This window comes from Heloderma suspectum, chromosome 2, assembly GCF_057233095.1.
Source record: "Heloderma suspectum isolate Gila_16-S chromosome 2, 16-S_ref, whole genome shotgun sequence".
In the NCBI taxonomy this organism is placed as follows: Eukaryota; Metazoa; Chordata; class Lepidosauria; order Squamata; family Helodermatidae; genus Heloderma; species Heloderma suspectum.
Genome location: NC_139459.1, coordinates 277,662,748 through 277,685,460, shown reverse-complemented (window position 1 = coordinate 277,685,460; position 22,713 = coordinate 277,662,748). Strand labels below are relative to the sequence as shown.

The 22,713-nt window shown below is 45.7% G+C and overlaps 1 protein-coding gene across 7 annotated transcripts in view; it reads left to right on the top strand.

Moving 5' to 3' along the window:
* The window catches only part of GRK6 (G protein-coupled receptor kinase 6), a 41,558-nt gene extending 20,028 nt beyond the window's left edge, over positions 1–21,530 (top strand). For 5 of the 7 annotated variants that reach the window (XM_084839438.1, XM_084839433.1, XM_084839437.1 and 2 more), the window contains 12 exons: positions 4,201–4,313; positions 4,809–4,886; positions 5,647–5,747; positions 7,277–7,369; positions 7,870–7,933; positions 8,806–8,946; positions 10,264–10,454; positions 10,837–10,874; positions 11,016–11,105; positions 12,347–12,555; positions 13,967–14,104; positions 14,197–14,597. In XM_084839438.1, coding sequence (XP_084695564.1) covers positions 4,201–4,313; positions 4,809–4,886; positions 5,647–5,747; positions 7,277–7,369; positions 7,870–7,933; positions 8,806–8,946; positions 10,264–10,454; positions 10,837–10,874; positions 11,016–11,105; positions 12,347–12,555; positions 13,967–14,104; positions 14,197–14,550 — 1,610 coding nt within the window. In that variant the 3' untranslated portion in view covers positions 14,551–14,597. The other 2 variants (XM_084839434.1, XM_084839436.1) reach the window with 2 other exon arrangements.
* The last annotated feature ends 1,183 nt before the right edge of the window (positions 21,531–22,713 follow it).

The following is a 22,713-nucleotide window of genomic DNA, read 5'->3' as shown; positions in this document are numbered from 1 at the left end:
TGGGGGCATTCTCCGGCAAATGGATTTGCGGATGGGGCTTTTTTGAGCCTTAAGTAGGGAAACGGAAAGATGTGGCACTGGTTTTGATCAGCATCCAGTATTAATATTGGTCATTTCAAGTTGGCATAACTATTCTTTCAGCATAAAAATGTTATTGAGCTGAGGGCGAGAAACTCATCCCATATAAACTTGATGATTTGCGATACACTTCTGTCATGCTGACTTCTGTGTTACTGTGTGGAAAACTGATGCTGTGAACACTTGATTCTGCATTCCAGTCCAGCTTCTTAGGAAGCATCTTTGTACAGAGTCAGGCGATTGGTCTGTCTAGCTCAGCACTGCCTACTCTACATTGGCAGTGGCTCTCCAGGGTTTCAGGCAGGGGTCTATTCCCAGCCCTGCCTGGGCTTAACATGGCTCTTCAGCTCAGTGTTCAGTTCAGTTTCTCCTCTAGTCCTGTCTATCTGTCTGTCTGTCTATCTGTCTGTCTACCCACCCACCCTCCCTCGCTCACTGGTCCCAACTGTGGACTAAGTTAGGGTTTCCTTGTGCCGCCCACAGTGACGCCCAGGCTTTTTCCTTGAGTGGTTTCACTTAATTATTCCTTCCGATGTGCATTATCCTGTGTTTGACGGAAGATGAAAATTCACTCCTGGTTCTCTGCCAGTATTCCAGTGCTGACTCTTGAAACTCAGATGTTTTCTGCACAGCCCAGCCATTTGACCTCTTGGAAGTTAAAGCGTTGGCCTGACTTGGTTTGGATAACGTTTTTTCTTTCACCGTCTTTACTACTGGAATGGTCCCTGTGATCTCCCTGTCCTGCGATGTGGCTCTTCTGCCTCCATCTCTTTATAATTCCCAGTTTGCATCTTGCCAGGATCCACTGCTGACACAGTTCATGCTGCTTTGGTCACTGTCTTTAGTTTGTACGGGTGATACACAACTGTGATGTGCAAGGGAAACAGATGTTTGTAAGGATGTGTACAATGGTTGAGGAGCCTCTGGTTGGCCAGGATTTGCTGTGTGTGTCTTTAAAAACACACACTTGCCTCCTAGGATATGTAAAGTACCTCCATGGGCATGCTTTCTTTTCTGAGCAGCAGTCTGTGGGGCATTTCCCTGGATTCAGGGAACTGGGGAAATCTGAGATTTCACCTCTTCTGACAACTCTTACTTTTTACTTTTGCTGTGCCGATTTCCTTCTGTCCCATCATGGAGCCCTTGGGCCAGGCCTGCCTATCATGAAGCTCCTTTCTAGTGCAAAGCTCCTGCTGCTAGAACGAGTTCCTCTGCTGCAGCAACAGTCGTGCCCTCGATACAGGAGAGCAATGGAAAATCCTGTAATCTCGCCAGGCTCTGAATCCTTCACCTTCCTTCATTCTATGCACACATTTCCTGCTAGAAAAGGAAATGGTGCCGCTTGCACATGGCCCCTTTCCCCTCCCCCCACCTCTTTCTGGGTTGGTGTTGTTTTCTTCGAGCGTATTCGCAAATCAGGAAACCACAGCTTCCTTAGAGAAACTGCTGCACAGAAGAGGAGAGTACTTACCACACACTCCATGAGTGAGTTGGGGTGGGGTGATTTAGAGAAGAGAGGCTTCCTGGGAAATGATGACTAAACTGATTCCGGTAAGGTGGGTCGGGCTATGAAGTTTGACCTTAGGTTCACTGGAGATACGGGATACTATGGAAGACATAAAAATCCATAAATAGGAAGTTGTACCAATGTTCCTTTCCAAATACTTTGTTGCAAAAACATTAAACATCGCATTTTAGAAAATGGACACACATCTGCCTGACTCATGGTGTTTTTTAGGAGGATAGGATTGTTCCTTCTCCCCTCAAGACCCCAGCTTAGAACTGCACTTGGAAACTGTGACTGCTCCATAGCTATGTGGGTGCAGGTATACCCCAAGAATGAATGGTCCCATTAGGCTTCAGTGTATCTGTCCCTGAGGCTAGGTCTTAGATATGAAGTCATAATTATTGATGAAATGGAGATAGTACTGGGGGATGGGTTGGGGGGTGGCCAACTCTTTTTCAGCCAAATTTTGCTTTGACTTGTTTTGTTTTCATTTGGTGATACAAAATAAAATACATATTTGATAGTACAACAGATGATATGAATATTGATTGTTGGGTTAGAAGAGTAGAGCACTGATGCAGAGCTTTTCTACATGAGTAATTTATTATGTGTTCATCATTCCTTACTCATGGTTGTTTATGGGTTCTTTAGACAAGGTTGTGACCCTCCGGTTTCGCTTCTGTTTTTTAAGAGCAGGGTTTTTTTAGTGTGGGGAAAATGCAGTATTATTTGTGAAACTGAAAGAAAATGTATTTTCCTACTTGTATATTCCACTATAGCACAGTGCCACCTAGAGGTTATGTAGTGGAAAAGCAGGAAAGGAAAAGCTATTTGTGTAGAGTTCTGTTCTGGGATGAAACCGAAAGAAGATACAGCGGATTAATAGCCTCATGTTGAAAAGCTTGTAAAGTGCTCTGCATCATAAAATGAGGTTTTTGGCCCCGCTAAAGCTCACATATGTCCTAATTTGACACTGTGGTGGTTAGAGCCTGGGGGAGAAGATTCGAGGTTCCCAAAAGTAGGGTGGCACAGGGATAGAGGCATGATTGGGAGAAAAGGAATGATGACTGGCTTTCTTTTTGCTAAGGTACAAGGCCCTGTGTTTCAGCCCAAGTCACTTGATCGGGGCATGTCTCCTGATTGGGAGAACTGCAGGGGGATTGTTCACTATACTAATCAGTGCCTAACCCAGGATCACTTTAAACCTTTCTCTCTGTCTCTCTCTCTCTCATCACCATTGTGGTTTTTCCGCATCATTAATTCCCAGCCACACACTTGTTTGCTGCAAGAAATTAAAAATTAAAAGCTCCCATGATCCTGAGGCACCCTCCTCCAGATGAGTTGCCTATTGCTTCTTAGCATGATGTCACTGTTCTGGTCTTGTTGACTTTTCTTAGTCTCGGCTGAGAGGGCAAGTAATTCTCCCATGTGTCGTATTATTTGAATCATTCAGTTACACTTAATGCAGCAGAATCCCCTATTCTGAGGAGGCTGCCCTGTTGCCTCTCTGTAGAAGGCACTGCTCACGTCTTCCCCCTTCCAGTTGGGAGACATGCCAGATCAGTGAGTCATGCAGAAACAAAGATCTTGGCAACACAATTTAATAAGAAAGCTGAATGTCATTCCTCTTCTCCCTGCACCCACCAGTTATGCCAGAGTTGGGAAGGAGGTTGTCCTTCAGATTTATGAAGGAGAGCAATAAAACCTCTCGTGTACAGATGTCAGGTTGAGGGCAGAAAAGCAAGCGATGAAAGATCAACCTAAATGTAGGGACCTGATGTGCTTGACTCATAGTTTTGCCAAGCAACTACTGTGATGGAGGTAGGTTGGCCTATCATTTTTGGTAGAAGCAAAAAAAGAAGAGGGGAGCCCCCCCAAATCAACACCATGAACGGAGGCAAGCCTCAAGCTGGTGTCTAATAAGATCCTTCCCCCGCCCCCTCTTTTGGAAGTGTTCAGTAGCCCATGTTGCTGTTTTAAAAACAACAGCTTCGTTGGGAGCAACAAATTAGGCAGATTCTTCTCCTCTCTCTCTCAGAAAACTTTCTTGAGATGCTGTTAGAGAGAGGTTATATAGTAGTGGGCATTTCCTCCTGCTGCAGAGAGATCCTTAGGATGCCATAGGGATTCCTTGCTTGGGGACTTCATCCTGCATTCCATGATGCAGATGTAGCCATGTAGGTTCCTAAAGTGTTGGTTGACTTGTTGAACAGAATGAAGTACTTCTTCCAAGCGAGCTCTTAATCTTCAGTCATTCATTCATTTATTGCATTTCTGTACTGCCCAATAGCTGAAGCTCTTTGCTTGGTTTACAAAGATTAATCTGAAGATAAAGGTGTAACAGGAGGGCCTTGTGGCTGGGAATTAAAATATTAAAAATGGAAATGAGGCAACACAGAGGTTATCTGCTCAAGATAATAGCTTTTTAGGGCAAGAATGGATCTTTGATTTCTAATGTTGGGAAGATCAGCTGCAGGGTTCTGGGCGCTCTACAATGAGTCCAGAACCTTGCAGTGAAGTGGGACCAAGTGAATTCTCTGGGAGATGGCTTTAGTGCCCTCCTCTCTTCTTGATTGTGGTACAGGTTAGTAGACTAATACTTGTTTTTTTTCCAGAGCGGGACTACCACAGTTTGTGCGAGAAGCAGCCCATTGGCCGTCTGCTCTTCCGTCAGTTTTGTGAAACGCGGCTTGAGCTTATGCGCTGTGTCAAATTCCTGGATGCTGTGGTAAGCACAACTGCATGAGAACTGCCTCCTGGGGTTATGCATGGGCGGTAGCTAACTGAGAGTTTTGGATCAGGGGACTCTGCTATATGGCCTCTCGTAAAACTGAGTGTAGAGCCCTGATACTTTCCCAGAAGTTATATTCTACTCAGAGAGAGTCTTGTGTTAGCCTTGTTGTTGTTAGCTGCCTTTAATGCCATTTCCTGGTAGAAAGGCAGGGAACAATCTGAAAAATTGGGAGGGCTTCTGGGCAGCCTAGAAATATTTTAAATTACCTAAATAAAAATTGTTTTATATATTTAAATGTCTGAAATGGATTGTGATATTGCATTCCCCACAAAGGATACAGAGACAGATGATGGATTTCTCGAACGTCCCTGCTCTGTTTTGCTGTAGAAGAAAATGTGTTTGGTTTGGATCCTTTCTCATCTTTTATTCCTGGTATAGGTCTCCAGAGTAAATTACGTGGTGTTGCTTTCTTCTCTTCATTCTGTATAGGCAGAGTATGACGTGACCCCTGATGAGAAGCGGAAAGAGTGTGGGCAGTGCCTGATTGAGACTTATTTGACCCCTAAGGTGAGAATCTTCTCAGTTTGCAGTTGCCAAGCAAAGGAGCTGCATGGCTAGCTTCAGGGGACTGTACTGATGAGATACACTGTTGATACAGAGCAGTTGCCTGAGTGAGAGCAGCTGTTACCCTGCTGCATGTGCCTGAACATTACTGGCCTGGAACAAACATCTGTACCCAGGTCTGGTGTCAGCTCCTGGCATAGTGGGCAAATGATGAGCCCCAAAGGGCCTATCAGGACTGTCTACAGGATTATTTAATTTAGTTTTTATTTATTCTTATAAATTGAAGGGCCTGGAACTGAAAGGAGAAGTGCTGGGTTGGGCAGATGCTACTTTTTTTCTTTTTTTTTGCCCCGGTGCCCTGGACCCTGCCCCCAGCGCAGCAAGATGGCAGCAGCTGCAGCCGCCCATTCCAGCGGTTCTCCTTTCGTCGCCAGGCCTTTAGGCAAAAAGCAGGGCGCAGGGGGCGGGGGGTTGTGCCACTGCTGCTCCTCCCCAGAGTGCCCCCTGGTAAGCCTAGCATGACTCTCTTTGAAGAGCCCAGTGCTGGAAGGAGAAATGCTGGGCAGCTGCAGCAGCCTCTCCCTGCTGCTTTACCTGGTCACCTGGTAAATGGGCTGGGGGGCCCACCAGGATATGGCTTCAGGGCGGTCTGGAGGGCACCTTGCCCAGGCCGCCCTCAAACCTGCCACCGGCCTGAGCATGCCCGTTCATAGAACCTGCAGAACTGTCAGTCTCCTGTTTGACCCTGACCCTTTGTCCTCAGGGTGCCGACCATGTGCCTGAAGTGCCCTCAGAGCTAGTAAATCTGTGCTCTGCACGACTGGAGCAGGAAGCGGGTAAAGAGCTCTTTAAGGAATCTACCAAGTGAGTGGAGGGATTGGGAGGATTTGTTTCATGACATGCACATTCCCCAGGACAGTAGTCACTGGTTACCCAGCAGGGCCTAACTTTGCTGCTCACCTTATTCATGTTTGTTTGGACAATTCGTCATTAGCAGGTGTTGGAATTGGTTGCATAGGTGTTGTTTATTTCTCAATGCACCTCGTATAGTGGAAAGGCAGTATATACATTTGCTTCATAAATAATCGTCCTGATATTCAGGTTGCTAGCTTGCTTAATCACCTCTTGATGATGAGTGGAAAAATGGACATCCCAGCCTGTTCAGATATTCCAGAGCAAGAAGCCTTCTTTTGACTTGTACTCCTGAGAACATTGGAAGTCCAAGGGCACGGTCTGAAGGCCCATGACGCAGCAGCCTTTGCCAAAGCCTAGCAGGTCTGCATCTGGTCAGTGCCTGGATGAGAGACTACTTGGGCGCCATAGTTACGCCAGTTTGATTTCAGTGGATGCAGAATATAAATAAAGAAGTAAGAAGGACCTCTGTTTCAAACTTACGTTACCTTGGCAGCACATATTGGTGAGGTTTGTGTAGAACAGACTGTCCGGATGACTGCAGGCAGAGATTGTGTTGGTCTTTGCCTCTGATGTAGTGGTTGCACTTGAAGCTGTGGCAGTATTAAATGGCTTCTTCAAAGCAAGCTTTGCTTAGAGCAGAGGTGGACAGAAAATAGACTGAGATCTACTGATAGATGTCTGGGTGATTTGCATAGATCGGCAAGGGTTTCTGACTCACAACAGCAATAACAATAACAGCAAGGCCCCCCCTCCCCTTCTAAATTAGGCTGCTGAGATGGAAGAAAGTGGGGCTGGGGGAGAACCAAGAGTGGATTTTTGTGTGAGAGGACTGTGCACTCCATTCTAGTAGAGAAAACCAATTCCTGGGTTGTGGATGTACTGAGAGGCAGCCTTGTCTCTAAATTCTGAGACTACGTGTCGTCGTCCCCTCCCTCTGGCCCACCCCTGTCATCCTGAGCCACTGTTTTGCATCTAGCTCCAGTTGGTGGACTTGGGGTCTAGCAAAAAACAAAGGAGATCCCATAAGCCTGATGTCTGCCCACCCCGCTGCCCTAGGGTACCCTCCCTCTGTACATCATGCTGTATTGGCCAGTATAATTTCGGTTTCTGGTCCCAGGTCTTGCAACTGTAGCTGTAGAAAAAGCTCCAGTACTGTGATTAGTTGGTGGTGTATGAACAAAGAGCCTGTGGTCTGGAGCCCTGCTTTCTCTGGCCGACACTGAAAAGGGAAGTCACCATTGTACTCTTTCATGTATTGCTCTCCAGATGGGATATTATGTTGCCTGGGGTTTCCACAATGCCTGCTGCCCTTGGCACTGTCCTGGCCTCCTGAGCCAAGAGCTCTTCAAGGCCCTTGAAGAGTTTCAAGCTTGATGGGCATTGAGCCCTTTGTCTGCAGGAAGCTCCAACTGTGCCCTCTTAATTTTCCTGCGTAGGAAAACCTCACTATCTCTGATAGGCTCTGCTTCCTTCCCTAGGCTCATTCATGACTACCTTAGCATGGCACCTTTTGCTGACTACCTTGATAGCATTTACTTCAACCGCTTCCTGCAATGGAAATATTTGGAAAGGTAACCCCACTTTCTGTGGCCTCATTGGTATGTGTGGCTCTGTTTTATTGGGCCGAGGGCCCTTGTGCAGGACATAAAGAGCATATTTCATGCCTTTAACGCTTTTGCTGTCTGTCATGTTTGAAGAAAGATGCTGGTTGGTGGTGAGTGTGGAAAGGAGTTTTCTTCAGGATGTGTTTTGGCTTTTGCTATTGTTAGCTTAGCCTTGAAACGTGCTATGAGGTCCTGGTCCCTGCTTTATTCCGGTTGATCAGGCTCATGTATATAATGTGGCTTGCATAAATTGCATAAATGTGGCTTGCATAAATTGTGGCTTGCATAAATTGCAAATAAATAAATAATAAATAAATAATATTTATAAATAATAACTAAAATGTGGCTTGCATAAATTGCAGAACCAAAGTGTTTCTGCTCCCTGGATACATGAGGATCAGGAGAGCCGTTTCACCTTTTTAGTAATCGCTTCCAGTTCACTCTTGTTTCCTCTGTTCTGTTCCCAGGCAGCATGTGACCAAGAACACTTTCCGCCAGTATCGCGTACTAGGGAAGGGAGGCTTTGGAGAGGTATGTAACCTGAGCAAGCCTGCTTTCAAAAGCCTATAGCATGGAATATTTTTCTGTTTCAGAATAGGAGCCCTACAAAAAGGGACTCCTGGTTACCTGAGATGCTGAAGCCCAAAAGTACCTTTCTGAGTCTTCAGTGGGATTTTGCTTACTGTTGTGCTGAACATTTTGAAGCTTTTTTCTTGCTGCTTCCTCTGTCTGTCTCTGTCTCTCTCTCTCACACACACGCGCGCACACACACACACACACGCACAGAGAGATTGAGAGAGAGAGAGAGAGCGCACACTTTTTAAGCAGGGTGCTAGGGCTGCAAAAACATGAAGGAGCTCGACAGGGGTTTTATCTTAAACCATTCATTTTTTGTTTGATTCTGGGCTCTGGGCTTGTCACATTCTTCTTTTCACAGCAACAGAGCTGTGAACAAGTTTTGCCAGTGAAAGCTGAGGCTTTCACAGTGTACTGCAAAAAACCATTTTATCATAGAATCATAGAATAGTAGGGTTGGAAGGGGCATACAAGGCCATCAAGTCCAATCCCCTGCTCACTGCAGGAATCCAAGTCGGAGCATCCCCGACAGATGGCTGTCCAGCCTCATCTTGAACGCCTCCAGTGTGGGAGAGGCCATTACCTCCCTAGGTAATTGGTTCCATTGTCGTATTGCTATAACAGTCAGGAAGTTTTTCCTGATGTTCAGCCGGAACCTGGCTTCCTGTAACTTGAGCCATTATCTCTAAGGTGCATTTTTGCCTTCAAGGTATCAAATTAAGAGTAATGATGTCAGGATCCAGTAAGCTCCTTAACTGATAGGGAGCTGATAAAAACCCCATGAGCTCCCGACACTATAATACTTAATTTGTTCTTCTTCCCCCAAGGTATGCGCTTGCCAGGTGCGGGCCACCGGGAAGATGTACGCCTGCAAGAAGCTTGAGAAGAAGCGGATAAAAAAGCGGAAAGGAGAAGCCATGGCTTTGAATGAGAAGCAGATACTGGAGAAAGTGAACAGTAGGTTTGTAGTAAGTACATGGGAACTGTTTTACTTCTGTGCTAGGGTTGGCACAGGGCATGGCAGTGCCCTTGGCTTTTGCCCACCCTTGTGAAACTTTGCCTCCGCCCCATTCTGGGTATGGCTACAATACCAGGGATTTTCTTCTCCAGACGACAAGAGGAGGATACGGCTGTTGAGGTTTTCCCTTCTGGGCCTTAATCCCACAGTGCTGTACTTATGGGCTAGTCTCAGACTCTCTGGGGACCCCTATGACAACAAATGGGATCTTCTTCAATTGCTAGAAAATGTTGTGGGGAAGGTCTGGAGTATTATTTAAAATATAATTTTGAGGGGTAAACAAAATAGTTTCAAACAAGCTGATTTTAACCCTTTGGGTACCCTGTAGCAGCTCTGGATGCCATTTTGTTTTTATTTTTTCATTTTTTAAATTCCCTGTGTTTTTGGCACTCATGGGGAAATGTGGGGGGCAAAAATGACCCCCAGACCTCCTGAAGTTGCCCACCCATGACTTAAAGGCCAGAAAGATATTTATTTAAGGGCAGCTTGGTCTTTCAGAATAATACTTGGTTTCTTGTTTGAGTTCATTGGGGCTAAGGGAAGGCGCTGTTGATGTATTTAGTTCATACAGAGTCTTCTCTGAGATTGGGTAGGATTTACACTGGAAATGAGGCAGCATGTCATTTTTGCCATTAAAAAAAAATCTCGGATGGAGCTGTGCATGAACATGCACTCTGGGGGATCTTTTGAAATTCTCAGTCCAGCCGAGAGACACCAAAGTGTCTGTCCTCCTAGCTGTGACTTGCTGTTACAGAGCTGAGCAGTAACAGAGCAAGGGAATTATTTGTAGCTGGGAAAGATCTGACAGGCTGGACATACCAGTGAGTGTGAGGCACCTGCTTCCTCTGCGGTTCTGCATGTGTGGAAAGACTGGCATAGTCTCAACAGTACTGAAAACGATACTGGGTTCTCTTTTATGGTGCTGCTGTGACAGTTGCATTCTGCCCTTTTCTCCATTCCTCTTCACTTGCAACTCCCCATCATGTGCAGTCTCTTCTCTTCTGCCCATACCTCCTCCATCCTTCTCAGCTCCTCCACACCACTTAATGCGAAGTTAAGCTTGATAGTTCACATGGTAGTTCTTCCTGCACATGAGACATGAAGTTTTAACTAGTGCTTGAGCAGCGGCTAGCTTTGAGTGTCCTTTCTGTTCTGTGTATATCTGGTGTTTTTGTAGAGGTCAGCACAATGTTGTGTGTGGGTACTGTGCTGTGTGAGGCTATTCTGCTTCTTTCCAAGGGGTTGACTGGCCTGCTTGTTGTTGTAGGTGAGTTTGGCCTATGCATATGAAACTAAAGATGCCCTGTGCTTAGTCTTGACTCTCATGAATGGCGGGGACCTGAAGTTCCACATCTACCACATGGGAGAAGCCGGCTTTGAGGAGCCCAGGGCTGTTTTCTATGCTGCTGAAATCTGCTGTGGCTTGGAAGACCTCCACCATGAGAGGATAGTGTACCGGTGAGGACGGAGATTTTTCCTAGGCATAGCTGGGGCTCAGGCTGGGATTCTGTTCCAGCAAGGATTTGTGCAATGCCTTAAGTGCTGCTACTGCATTGTAAAAGTTATTGGTCAGAAGCTGAAGGAAGTCTGGTACCTCTCGATTCTCAGGTTGGAGGGAGTGGGGAAAAACTGCTGGTGAAGGCTACAGAATTGGTCCTGTCCTGCCTGACAAATTGCCCGTGGATGCACAGTATGGCTATAGCTCATATCTTCCCACGGAGTAGAATTCTCTTGGCATCTTTAAACCTTCCTTTCAGGTTTTCTGGTGCTCCTCATGCAGTAGTCCTGAAGGAGCAACCCAGTGTGGTTTGTGTCTTACAAAATTCGTCTTCTTCTGCAGGGACTTGAAGCCAGAGAATATCTTGCTGGATGACCATGGTGAGTAAAACGTCTGCTCTAGATGCTCTGGCTCCATTCATGGGCGAGTCGATGCCTCTCCAGTTTTTATAACAGGCTTTTTTCTGGGTTGAGGGGAACCTGCAGACTGGACACTCGCATGACTCACTTTCCTTTGATAAGGTCACATCCGCATTTCTGACCTGGGGCTCGCTGTTTATGTTCCGGAGGGACAGACGATAAAAGGTCGGGTGGGAACAGTTGGCTACATGGGTGAGTATCCAAGAAGTGCCCTGGTGAGTTGACTGGGGTCAACATGGAGGCCATGAAGCACCTCAAACCAAGGACAGGGTAAAAGCAATCTTTGGCCAAAGCTTGTAGATGCCATTGTAATGGGCAGGGAATCCAGTGAACATTAAACCCTAAGCTTAGGCTTAGCACACTGGTAAAAAGTGAACGTATACATTAGACTAAGAAACGGCATTTGTCTTTGTCACTAAACAGTCTACTTCATTCGCTTCTATTTTGACAATATCTTATTGGATCAAAAACTTTTTTCCCCTCTGGTATTATATTTGGGTCTCAAGTACTATTTGCTTTCTGGGGTGTTAAATGGAGGTGAACTAACAAATATCCCTGATGTTTCTGTGAAGATATAGCTTGGTCTACTTCATGCTGGAGAAGCTGAGGCAGCTGCTAGGAAGGTCTGGGATTAGCATTTTTCCAGTGCCCAAAGAGAAGTTTCATTTGTACCCTTTTCTTTGAAACATCAGAAGGTCAAAACTCAGATGAATTGAATTCATTAGAACTGGCAAAAGCACGTGTAGTTCAGTTTTCCTGTTGATGTGTAGTGGCACATTCTGTGCCAACACCATCCAGGTTCTGCTATCTGAAAATCTGATTGGGATTGGAATAAAATATTCATATGATGCAAATTGGCCTGCATTCACTTAACGTTTATTTTGGTAGCCATTCTGTAAACATGGACTCTACCTTGTGCTGTTTGGGTGGAGGGGAAGAAAGCACAGGATTTATGAGACACTGATGGGCAATGTGTATGACAGATGAGAGTCCATCTTTACACAGGTTTGCAGGGTGAGGTGGCCCATCTTTGCACCCTAGCTGCAGGGAAGGTGGCAGACACTCCCTCTGCTGCCCGCTGCTTCTTCCTAAGGCAACTGTATGCACCCCATCTTCCACCGCCACAGTAAATGCAAGGCTGGGAAACCAGCATAGTTCTGACCAATAGGATGTTGGGTTCATAGGAAGCTGCCTCACTAGTCACACCAGTGATCTATCTAGCTCAGGATTGTTTGCGCTGACTGTGTTAGCAGCTCTCCAGGTTTTCAGGCAGGAGTCTTTCCCAGCTGTACCTGGAGGTGCCAGGAATTGAACCTGGGACTTTTTGCATGCAAAGCAGGTGCTCTACCACTGATCTAAAACCCTTCCCCTAATGCCCAGTTCTGTGTATTTGAAGAGAATGCGCAGTCTTGTTTAAATTATTCTTCTTGCAGCTCCTGAAGTGGTGAAGAATGAGCGGTACATGTTCAGCCCTGATTGGTGGGCCTTAGGATGCCTGCTCTATGAGATGATTGAGGGCCAGTCTCCATTCCAGCAGCGCAGGAAGAAGATCAAGCGGGAAGAAGTGGAGCGTCTGGTGAAGGAAGTGCAGGAGGAGTACTCTGAGAAGTTCTCATCCGCTTCACGCTCTCTCTGTTCCATGGTACACAGGCTGCCTCCTTGGCCTTAAGCCAGTCGCCCTCCTTTTACCATTGCAAAGGGGCGTGTGCCCTCTTCAGAGTGGGTTGTGGGGGCCTTGAGGGGAAAGCTGCTCCCTGGAAGCTGTCAGAAGGAGCAATGCATCACAACTCTTCCTGTGTTACTCGAGCTGGTTTTGTGTGCAGGGCCCTCTCCAAAGCCAGGAAATCAAACCAGAACGCCACTACAAACTCAGTTGTAAAATCAGTTCAAGGCAACTATAGCTTCATATCCAGACTAATGTGTGGTGCAATATGGTAGATGCAGCTCTGCTAACTTCAATATTCCTACCTGTCATCAAGCAAATGGCAAATACTTCAAGTCCTTCATTGTCTCATCTTGTTAACTCCTATACTGTGTTAGATTAAGGCCATTGAAGCTAAGGCCATCGAAAAGAGCCTCATGAATTGCCAATGCAGAGGCTTTCACTTGAATAGGAGGCATCTTGGTCTCTGGATTGTTAATTAACCAGTAAATACATAACAATAGTTTCAAGAATCCCTTCTCTACATTTTTAGTAAAGGTAGAGACTGGTGGAGGAACTAAGGGTGGAATGTGAAACCATGTGACTGCTGCTGTGTCCCAGTCCCATTCATAGGTCTTGTTGGACATGGCACCATTTCAAACACTGGAACGAATGAACATTTCCCTCTTTTTCTCCACTCCCCCCTCCTCAGTTTAATCCTTCCTCCCTATACTTCCTTTTGCCTAACAAAGTTCTCACTCTGCCAGCGTCAGGCTTGGATTATCAGCAGTTGAGAGGAAGGTTGCTTGCTTGTGTATAAGAAACCTAGATATCCCCTCCCCATTCATGTGGTTGTTTGCCACAGTCTATCTGCATGTGATATTAAGGAATAGATCCTTTCCCAACACTTAGCTTAAGTGGCCTTATTTTATCCCTGAATTTACAAGGTACTTGAGTTGACAGTTGTGGGGATTTGGAAGGGCATAGTACCTTTCCAAATCCCCACAACTGTTTGTTTTTAGTCCAACAGTTATTTTTGAATCAGTAATTTAAGTTCTGTTTTGGTTTCAGCCAAAGACAAAACAAATAATGGTTCAAATTCTCTGTTGTTGTTTTTTTATTAATGGAACATAGGAAGCTGCCTTATACTGTGTCAGACCATTGGTCCGTTTAGCTCAGTATTGTCGACCCTGACTGGCAGCAGGTTTCAGGCAAGATTCTGTCCTAGCCCTACTTGGAGATGCTGGAGATTGAACCTGGGACATCCTGCATGCGAAGCAGGAGCTCTTCCCTTTGAAACAGTTTTCAGTTTAGGTTCTGTTTGTCTCTCGATGCTGGGCTGTTGCCCATTGTAGCTGTAGCCACACAGCCATACAGAGTCCCCCCTTTGACTTACTGTGCTGTGTTCTAGCTCCTGTGCAAAGACCCGCTGGAACGGCTGGGATGTCAAGGTGCTGGTGCCCAGGAAGTGAAGGAGCACCCGCTCTTCAAACACGTGAATTTCAAGCGCTTGGAAGCAGGGATGCTAGATCCACCATTCAGACCTGATGTGAGTTCAGAATGCATGTCTGGCGTGTGCTCGCTCTGTTCAAGTGTGGGAGAACAAGCCCCTTATGGTGCTCTTTTCTGCTTTCCACTTAGCCCCAAGCTATTTATTGCAAGGATGTCTTGGACATTGAGCAGTTCAGCACAGTCAAGGGGGTAGAACTGGAGCCCATGGACCACGACTTCTACCACAAATTTGCAACTGGAAGTGTCCCTATTCCCTGGCAAAATGAGGTGGGTGTTCTGCTACACTCCAGGGGACTGGTGCTTCTGAAAGAAGAATATATGCTTGCCAGAGGGTGGGTGCGGAACAGTTCCACAACTGGTTGGCCAAGGAACTATAGAAGCAGCTACCCTGGGACTCGTGCCATGGGGGCATCCTTTCTGTGGGGTCCCTCAACAGCGAAGGCCAAGGGTGAGTTCTGCATCTTTTTCTTTCCCCCTAGATGATAGACACAGAGTGTTTCAAGGAGCTGAATGTCTTTGGTCCAGATGGAGCCGTACCTCCTGATCTGGACTGGAAGGGGCAGCAGCCTGCCCTGCCCAAAAAGGGCCTACTCCAACGTCTCTTCAGCCGACAGGTAAATCGTCTGCAAGGATATCCTCCACCATAGCATCCCTGGAGCTCAGGTAGTTCAGTTAACTAACAGGCTCCAGATGTGAGCATCTAATATCCAAAGCAGTTTCTTCCCTGCATAATCAGAGGCTCACGCTGGAGTTTCTTTACCCAGTGGGTCCCAGTCTTCTGTGTCTGAGACTTGGAATTGATTTGTATGTGGCTGGCAGCAGAGTGTAGTTATTCTGGGCTTCTTGGGTTTTAGTTTACAGACAGTCTTGCTCCTTCTCATTCTACAAGTCCTGTGGCTGTGGGCAAGTAAGGGAAAAGCCATCTCCCCACCTGCCCAAAGGCCTCTTGTGATGACCAGACCAGACTGGCTGTTTTCCTTTTGGAAAGCTCTAAGCCAGCAGTGAGAGAAGAGCTAGGAACATTTTGGGAAGTTTAATTTGTTCTTCTCTGAAGCTTGTCCCTTTCCCTCTCATATCTCCATAATTTAAAAGTGTAGCCCTGTGCACAGGATCTGTGCTTGTTGCAGGTCCTTTAGGAAGAAGCATTATGTCCCCAATGCCAGGGGCCTGGCCTCCTCCCAGCATTCTGTGTGCGTTATTTTTCTTCATTTATGTTTACAATATTTATACATGCCAATTCAGATGGGCTTCATTGCTGTCTTCCCCCTCTACCTGGGCGTGTCACCCTCCAACACTGCTCACTTTCATAGCTCCTATGGCCCTGTTTCGTGGTAGCTATCTCTGTAGGCCAGGAGAAGCCTTACGAGAGAGCATAGCTGTCTCTGGCTGGGGCTCTCACAGCATGTTTTCTCTTTCCAGAGGTGAGCAAACCTCTTCCCTCCCGGCTGCTGTGCTCAGGAAAATGACTACCTGGTGCCCCCAACTCCCCTACGGACATGACAGGACAAGGGGATGAGGACTCTATCTCTTCAGTGCCCGCCTCCCTCCCCCCTCCCCCCCTCAAGAATATGCTGCTTGTGTGCATTAATAGTCCCTCAAGCCACTAATCCTGCTTTCTGCAGAGCGCCATGAATGTCTTGCTTTCTTCTGGCATGGAGGGAGTAGGATATTTTGTAAACACACCTTTGCTCCTGCTGCCAAGCCTCCTTTATGTGGCCCTGTTATTGGTAAGCGGAAGGGTTTTTTCTCTTCATCCTGCACCCAAAGACCCTAAGCACTTTCTGAGAGCTTGCTGGTCTTCTGGGCACTTCCCGCTTTGTACAGTTAGGCCTATCATACTGCAGATGTTCCGTGGCTCATAGTTCCATGTTGTGCACCTTCTTCCTGCTACGGTTTTGCTGGACCTATGTAAAATCCTGCCTTTGTACTGGCTTAACTGGAGTAACTGCCCGCTCCTGGCTCTGCATTTGGCTTCCAGTGGTCACAATTCATACGTGTGCATTGAAAGGGTGTGAGAAACACACAGCCTGGCTGTGAATAAGAAGTGTGGTAGACGGTCCAGCAGGATTCTCTCCAGTCATGTAGATTGGCTGCCGGAGGGCACCATCTTGGGAGCAATTCCACTAGCAGGCTCGCATGTTTGGCTCTGGGCCCAAGAGCAGTGGTGTCTTTCTGAGGGGGATAGGAATAGAATCCTATGCCTGCCTGCGTGTTGGAATAATAACTGTACTCACTCTGTGCTTGCTGTGTGCTCTCCTTTTCCCCTTGCTTTCCCCCACCCCTCCCTACTCCCTCACTCCCTCCACTTTCCAGGACTGTTGTGGGAACTGCAGTGAAAGTGAAGAGGAACCTACTCGCCTATAGGTGCAGCCAGTCCATTCTTTCTCTAAGCCTGGCCAAGCTGTGAGCTGACTCAACAAAAGAGGTAGTACTGGCCTAGCCCTGGCTTGGCTTACAGTCTAGTGGCACCTGCTAGCTGTATGTGCACGGCTCGTCATTTCAGGGAGGCAGCAGCCTCCGGCCCTGCAGAGGAGGTGCTCCAGGAACGGGGACAGCAGGCGACTCTGCAGAGATCTTCAGCGTACTGCCGAGGGATCATGCTGCCCTGCCTCTTCCATAGCAGAAAGACAATGCCAGGAGCTAGTGGAACATTCCAGGGCTGGCCCTGGCCCCGGCCTTTGGCCCTCTCATCGGTTCACCTACTGGAGTTTGTTTTATATATTTATAACGATATATCTATGAATGTATGTATATAGCATCTGTACAGTTTTAATGGTTAGGGAGGGGATCCTTCTGCATTTCTCTCCTTTCTCTTCCTTACCCCACCATCCTTTTGTCACCGTGGTGAACACTGTGTACCAGTAACTTCTAGGAAACAAGAAAGCAGATCTCTCCCCTTCCATCCCACCCTAAGCAGTGGATCCTGGCCCTCTTACAGTCTTTTCAAGTATCTTTCCCTGGACCCTCTGTAATATCCATCCAGTCTGCTAGTGGAGATGGGGACTGGGAGACGCTTAGGTCTGGCAGTTGAAATGCGCTAGTCCATAGGAAGCATTCAGGACTCCCTGTGCCTGGCCACCTCTTCACCTGTCCCACCCCATTTCAAGACTCACAGACCATGTCTAGGCAACACCCACAGGTTTCTCTGAGATGGCAGGCTGTGGCCTCTACCTCTGGGACACGACTTAATAAGAATAAGGAAGTACTAGAACGCTGCAGTAGCAGAGGCAGTTCCATTACTGTTGGTGGTAGCGTACTGGTTCCTAGCTTTAATTTCGCTTGTGAAACTCCAATAGGACCTGATATGAATTGACTAGGAGAACTGGGGGCATGGGACTGTTTGTCTTCTGCTGGGAGCCTCTGTAGGAACTGAGCCCATTTTTTTTGGTATCTTCTTCCCTTCCCTGTACCACTATGCCCCTGAAGAAACGAAGTGATGCTGTTGACTGCCCTAGTAATGTTTTCCAAAGGGATGACTCTAAAGGGATCACCTGTGCTAATATGCATGCACATACTCAAGCCTGGGGTCTGGAGCCCTCTGCACTCTTGGCTGAGGGTTCCACCCCATGAGAAGTGGGAAATCTGGGATCAGCATTTCCAGCATTTCCATTTTTATTGTAAAGCAGATGCTAGGCTTCTGAATTTGGAGTGGCAGCACTGAAGGTGTGGGTTTAACCTTTTCCCCCCTGCACAGTTTTCCCAGTCTAAATTGTGCCCTGAAGCTGCTATTAGCCCCCCAATAGGAAAAAAAGTGACGACCTGTCTTTTTAAACAATGGGGCAAATAGCAGCTTTGGGAGACCAATTAGTGTAGCCCGCTGGTAGAGCATAGTAAAAATGAAACCATGGGAAAATCTAGTCTCATGTGCCTTCCGTCTGATGTGTCCTGGTTCTTTCTTGTATGGACTTCCATGACTGGGAGCCCAGGGACCTCACAGAGCTGCACGTATGCCTTTGTGAGGCTCTGCTGAGCAGACCTGTTCCAGTCCTCCTCACTGGCTGGACTGAAGCTCTCCAGTCTCATCCTTTCCCTTATTCCATGTCTAGTGTGCATGTCTTCAGTCTCCCAGCAGTTATTTCCAACCTCATGTTCTATGTGTGTATGTTTGGGGTGCTGCCTTGCTGAAGAACAGTTAACCTCATTTCTCAGCTCAGCTGTGGTACCTCATGTTACTGTTGCACTGTTCTTGGTAATACTGAAGCTATTTTGAATTCATTTGTTAATTGGAAGTACTGACTAGTCACTGCTCTAGTGCAGAAGTAGATGCAGTGCATACGTCACCAGGTGCTGAGCAGTTTCATGCCAATGCTCTGACTGAATGTGGGGCAGCAACCAGCCTGCCTCAAATTAGAAAGAGCAGCTTCTCTTCACTGCTTTCTGTGTTACTGCCTTCCACCCTTGGCTGGTCTTTGTACCTTCTCATGCCCCTGACAGCTTGTCATTCAACTTCTTGATTATACTTCACTGTACCCTTCTTTCTCCTTCCTTCCTTAGAAATTCTAGTTGAACATGATATGCTATTTTCAGGCTTCCTCAATGTGTGTGTCTTTTCCCTTTTTTTTCCCATTAATTCAGTTCCTCCTTCAAAGATTTTAAAAATATTTCTGGCCATCTGATACTAAAAACTTGGCTGAGAATATGTCATGTATGAATTAAGCTGATCTGGTCCCAAACAATATCCTAGAGCTGACTCAGACCTGTAGACCCAGTTTGAAAATTAGTTTAAAAATGGAGAATGCACTGCAACTGAGAATAGAGCATGGGCAAGTTTAATTGTAATATGGTTGTGGGTCCCAGTTTTGTGTTATATTGCAGGGAATCTCAGACTTGACAGTGATACCTGTAATTTTGCCATTTAAACTTGAGTCCTTTCTGTAATTTTTTAAAGTGTGATTTATCCCTAAGGTTTGTTAAATGTATATATCGCAACCACGCCAATGAAAGGGACTGTTTCTCAAGTGTAAGATTATTTGATTTAATAAAATCTACCACTTGTTGCTAGAAGGAAATGCCATTTTTAATTCTATCTCAATATTCTATCTCATAGTAAAAACACAGGTTTTTTTAAAATTCAGATTCTATCAGTATCGTAGAAGATTTAAATATAAATATTTAAGTGTAGTTCTAAGTGTTAGGTGGAAAGGCACAGTAATGTTGCCCTCAGTGGCAAATGTGTTTTGGCTTTGAATATAAACTGGAAACATTTTTTTAATCAAAACTGGAACAGAGCGTTCATTGTGTCCCTGTGACTGTACTTGATAGGAAGATAGCCTGAGCTATTGTAAGGGAGTTTCCTATTTGTCCATCTTGCTCATTATTGTCTACTCTGACTGGCAGTGTCTTTCCAGTGTCGTAGGCACAGGTCCTTCCCATCACTTGCTACTGTATCTTTTTAATTACAGATGCCAGGGATTGAAACCAAGACTTTCTGCATGTGTTCTACCAATGAGCTATGGTCCCTCCCTTGTTGGCAGCCCCTCCAATGAATCTTTGTCTGACATTTAAAAGTTTACTTGATTAGGCTCTGGTTTAAATATTTGAGAGCTGAGACGGGTCCTCCCTTTTTATGATTTCTGCAGGTTCCTGTCTTGCCAAAACTATGATTGGAGCAATGTGCTTCTAAGGTTAGGAGCAGTTGTAGTCTGCTCTGTGTTCCCTGCCAGGTTTTTCCTTTGTGATTGCTAAAACCCTGGCCTGCTTTGTTGACCTGGGTCACTTCTTTGTTCTCCCTGCCTCTTGAGGACTTGGGTCTACATTCCTGTCTTGTCTCTTTTTTTTCTTCCCCTTTTAAACCCAGCCTTTACCTGTGCTTATTTCACCCCACCCCCATTTAAACTTATATCTACTCTTTGATTCTCTCCTGTCTTAATGGGGCTGGTCTGTTCTTTATTAGCACTTCTGAGGAGCTCTGTACTCTTTCCAGCTTCTGTAGTCAAGCTCCTGTTCATTTGTTTCTGCATAGCAGCAGTGAACAGATGCATGAAGAAAGATGATCTATAATGGTGATAGTATGAGGTGTACAATGCAGATATACCCACTGGAAGAATTGGGAATTGGCTTGGGGCATGTTACTGTCTACTTTCATTGCCTAACCAAGAGTGTTTCTGGAACTGTTTTTCTCTCTCCTCTCTTCTGCCTTCCCCTCAAGTGGAACTCCAGGAATAAAAGGACCTCCTTCAAAATTACTGTTGTGTGCTCCATTCATAAGTACAATAACGGTTATAAACATGTTTTGTGAGTATACTTCAAGATGTACTTTTGGCACTGGCATCCCTGTCTTAAATTGCATGGAAGCATAAATGTATTGCAGATCTGACATTACTTATTGGAGAAAATAATTAACTTGAGTCTTCCAATGCATATGATGTTGCACTGAGTTGCAGCTGTATCATGGCCCTGATACTGTACCGTCATCTATCTTAAAAGGTAACTTCACATGTGGGGTGTGTGTATGTGAAATGCATAAGAGTTCAACTGCCCAGCTTGCTGTGACTAACAAGCTGTAGATGTTTACTCTCCCTGGAGCTTGTAAAGCACATTAAAACTCTGCTTTACACCCTGGTGTCATTTCAATGCAAGCTTTATAGAAAGTCAAAGCCACAGTCTCACCTAGGCCAACATAGTCTATGTCATGGCCTATAGCCTCTGCCTTCCCTGGCCCCTGGTTCAGATTTCCCCCCTAAGACTGCACTAGCCTAGCTCTGGGCTTATTCTGCTGCACAGTATCCTATTCTATGGATGGATGGAAATAGCTTTGCTGTTGGCCAGGGGGGAAAGGAAGAGGAGTCATGGTGTGGGGAAACAGCATATTGCAGTCTCCTCCCATCCATCAAACAAGAAATGCTGAAGAAGGGCAGCACACATTATTCAGAAAGGTAAAGGGTGGGGGAGTCATGAAATGATGGGATACTGTTGTATTACCTCCCTTTTCCAAGGACTGTATGGAGTAGTGAATGTGAAGCACACTAAACATTGAAAAAGTGCTATATAAATTATTGAGTGCTAAAGTGAAGGAGGACTTAACCTCTATATTTTTCTGAACTGTAAAACAATAAACATGTCTTAAATTCATGAAACAGTATGGAAAGGTTATCAGTATGTCATTTATTTTTTAAGTTTTATGTAGGGCTCAATACAGCCTCCTAAAACAGTTCATGACATCAACACACAATTTTTAAATGGCAAAAATTTAAAAGCATACACAAAACAAAATGCATAAAATCAAACAGGTTTTTAAAGCAGATGCTGCCATCCATTACTATAACACAGAGGCCTTCCATAAAAAGGGTATTGGCTAACCTGTGAAAGCTTGAATGGAAGTCAAAGAGGCATAATTTTATAGCAAAGGGAGATTGCCTCTTAAGAACAGAAGAGCCCAGTTGAATCACACCAAGGATTGATCTACTCCAGCATTTTATTTAAACAGTGGCCAACCGGCTGCCCACAGGAAACCCACAAGCGGGACATGAGTGCAACAGCGCCCTCCTGCCCTTGTTCCCCAGCAACTGGTGTACATTGGGGAAGGCTGCTGTGGAGCAACAGAAAAAATTTTTTGCTTCAGTATCTATTTGACAGCCCTTCAAATATTTGAAGACAGCTATCATATCTACTCTTGTATCTTCTCCAGGCTAAACATACCCCACTCCTTCAACCTTTCCTCATGAGACTTGGTCACCAGCCCCTCACCATCTTCATCAGCCTCCTGTGGATACATTCTAGTTTGTTGATGCCCAGAACTGGACACAGTACTCCAAGTGAGGTCTGAGCAAAGCAGAATGGTACAAGAAGTACCATTACTTCTTGCAATGTGGACACTATTCTTCTGTTGATGCAACCTAGAATTAGCCATTTTAGCTACGGTATTGTACTGCTATCTCATGTTTAGCTTGTGATCCCCTAAAACTCCTAGATCCTTTTCACATGTACTGTGTCAAGCCAGGTGTCACCCATCCTGTATATGCCACTAATTCTTCCTCCTAAATGCAGAACTTTACATTTATCGCTACTGAAATTAATTTTCTTATTTTTGGCCTGGTTCTCCATCCTGTGAAGATAATTTTGAATCCTGTTTCTGTCTTCTAAGGCATTAGCTACCCCATGTAGTTTGGTATCATCAGCAAATTTGATGACCATCTCTTCCACTCCTTTGTGCAAGTCATTCATGCAGACATTAACACTGGGTCCAGCATAGAACCTTGCGACTTGCCACTTCCTCCCAGGTTGACAAGGAGCTATTGATGAGCACTCTTTGGGAATGGACCATCAACCCCTACAAATCCACCTAACAGTAGCATCATCTAGCCCACATTTTGCCCCCAAGAATATCATGGGTGATTGTGTCAAAAGTCTTGATGAAATATAGAGTACATTTACATTTTCCCCTGATCTACAAGGCTTGTAACTCTATTTAAAAAAATTAGATACAGCTAGACTGGCATGACTTGTTCTTAAGAAATCCATGCTAGTCCTTTGTGATGACAGCATTTTCCCCCTAAATGGTCACAGCCTGACCCTTTAATTTGTTCTAGAACCTTTCCAGGTGTCAATTTCAAGCTAAGTTGCTAAGTCCTTGCCTCCTCCACCCCCTCTTTAAAGATAAAGACAACATTTGCCTGCCTCTAGTGCTGTGGCACTTCATCATTTCTC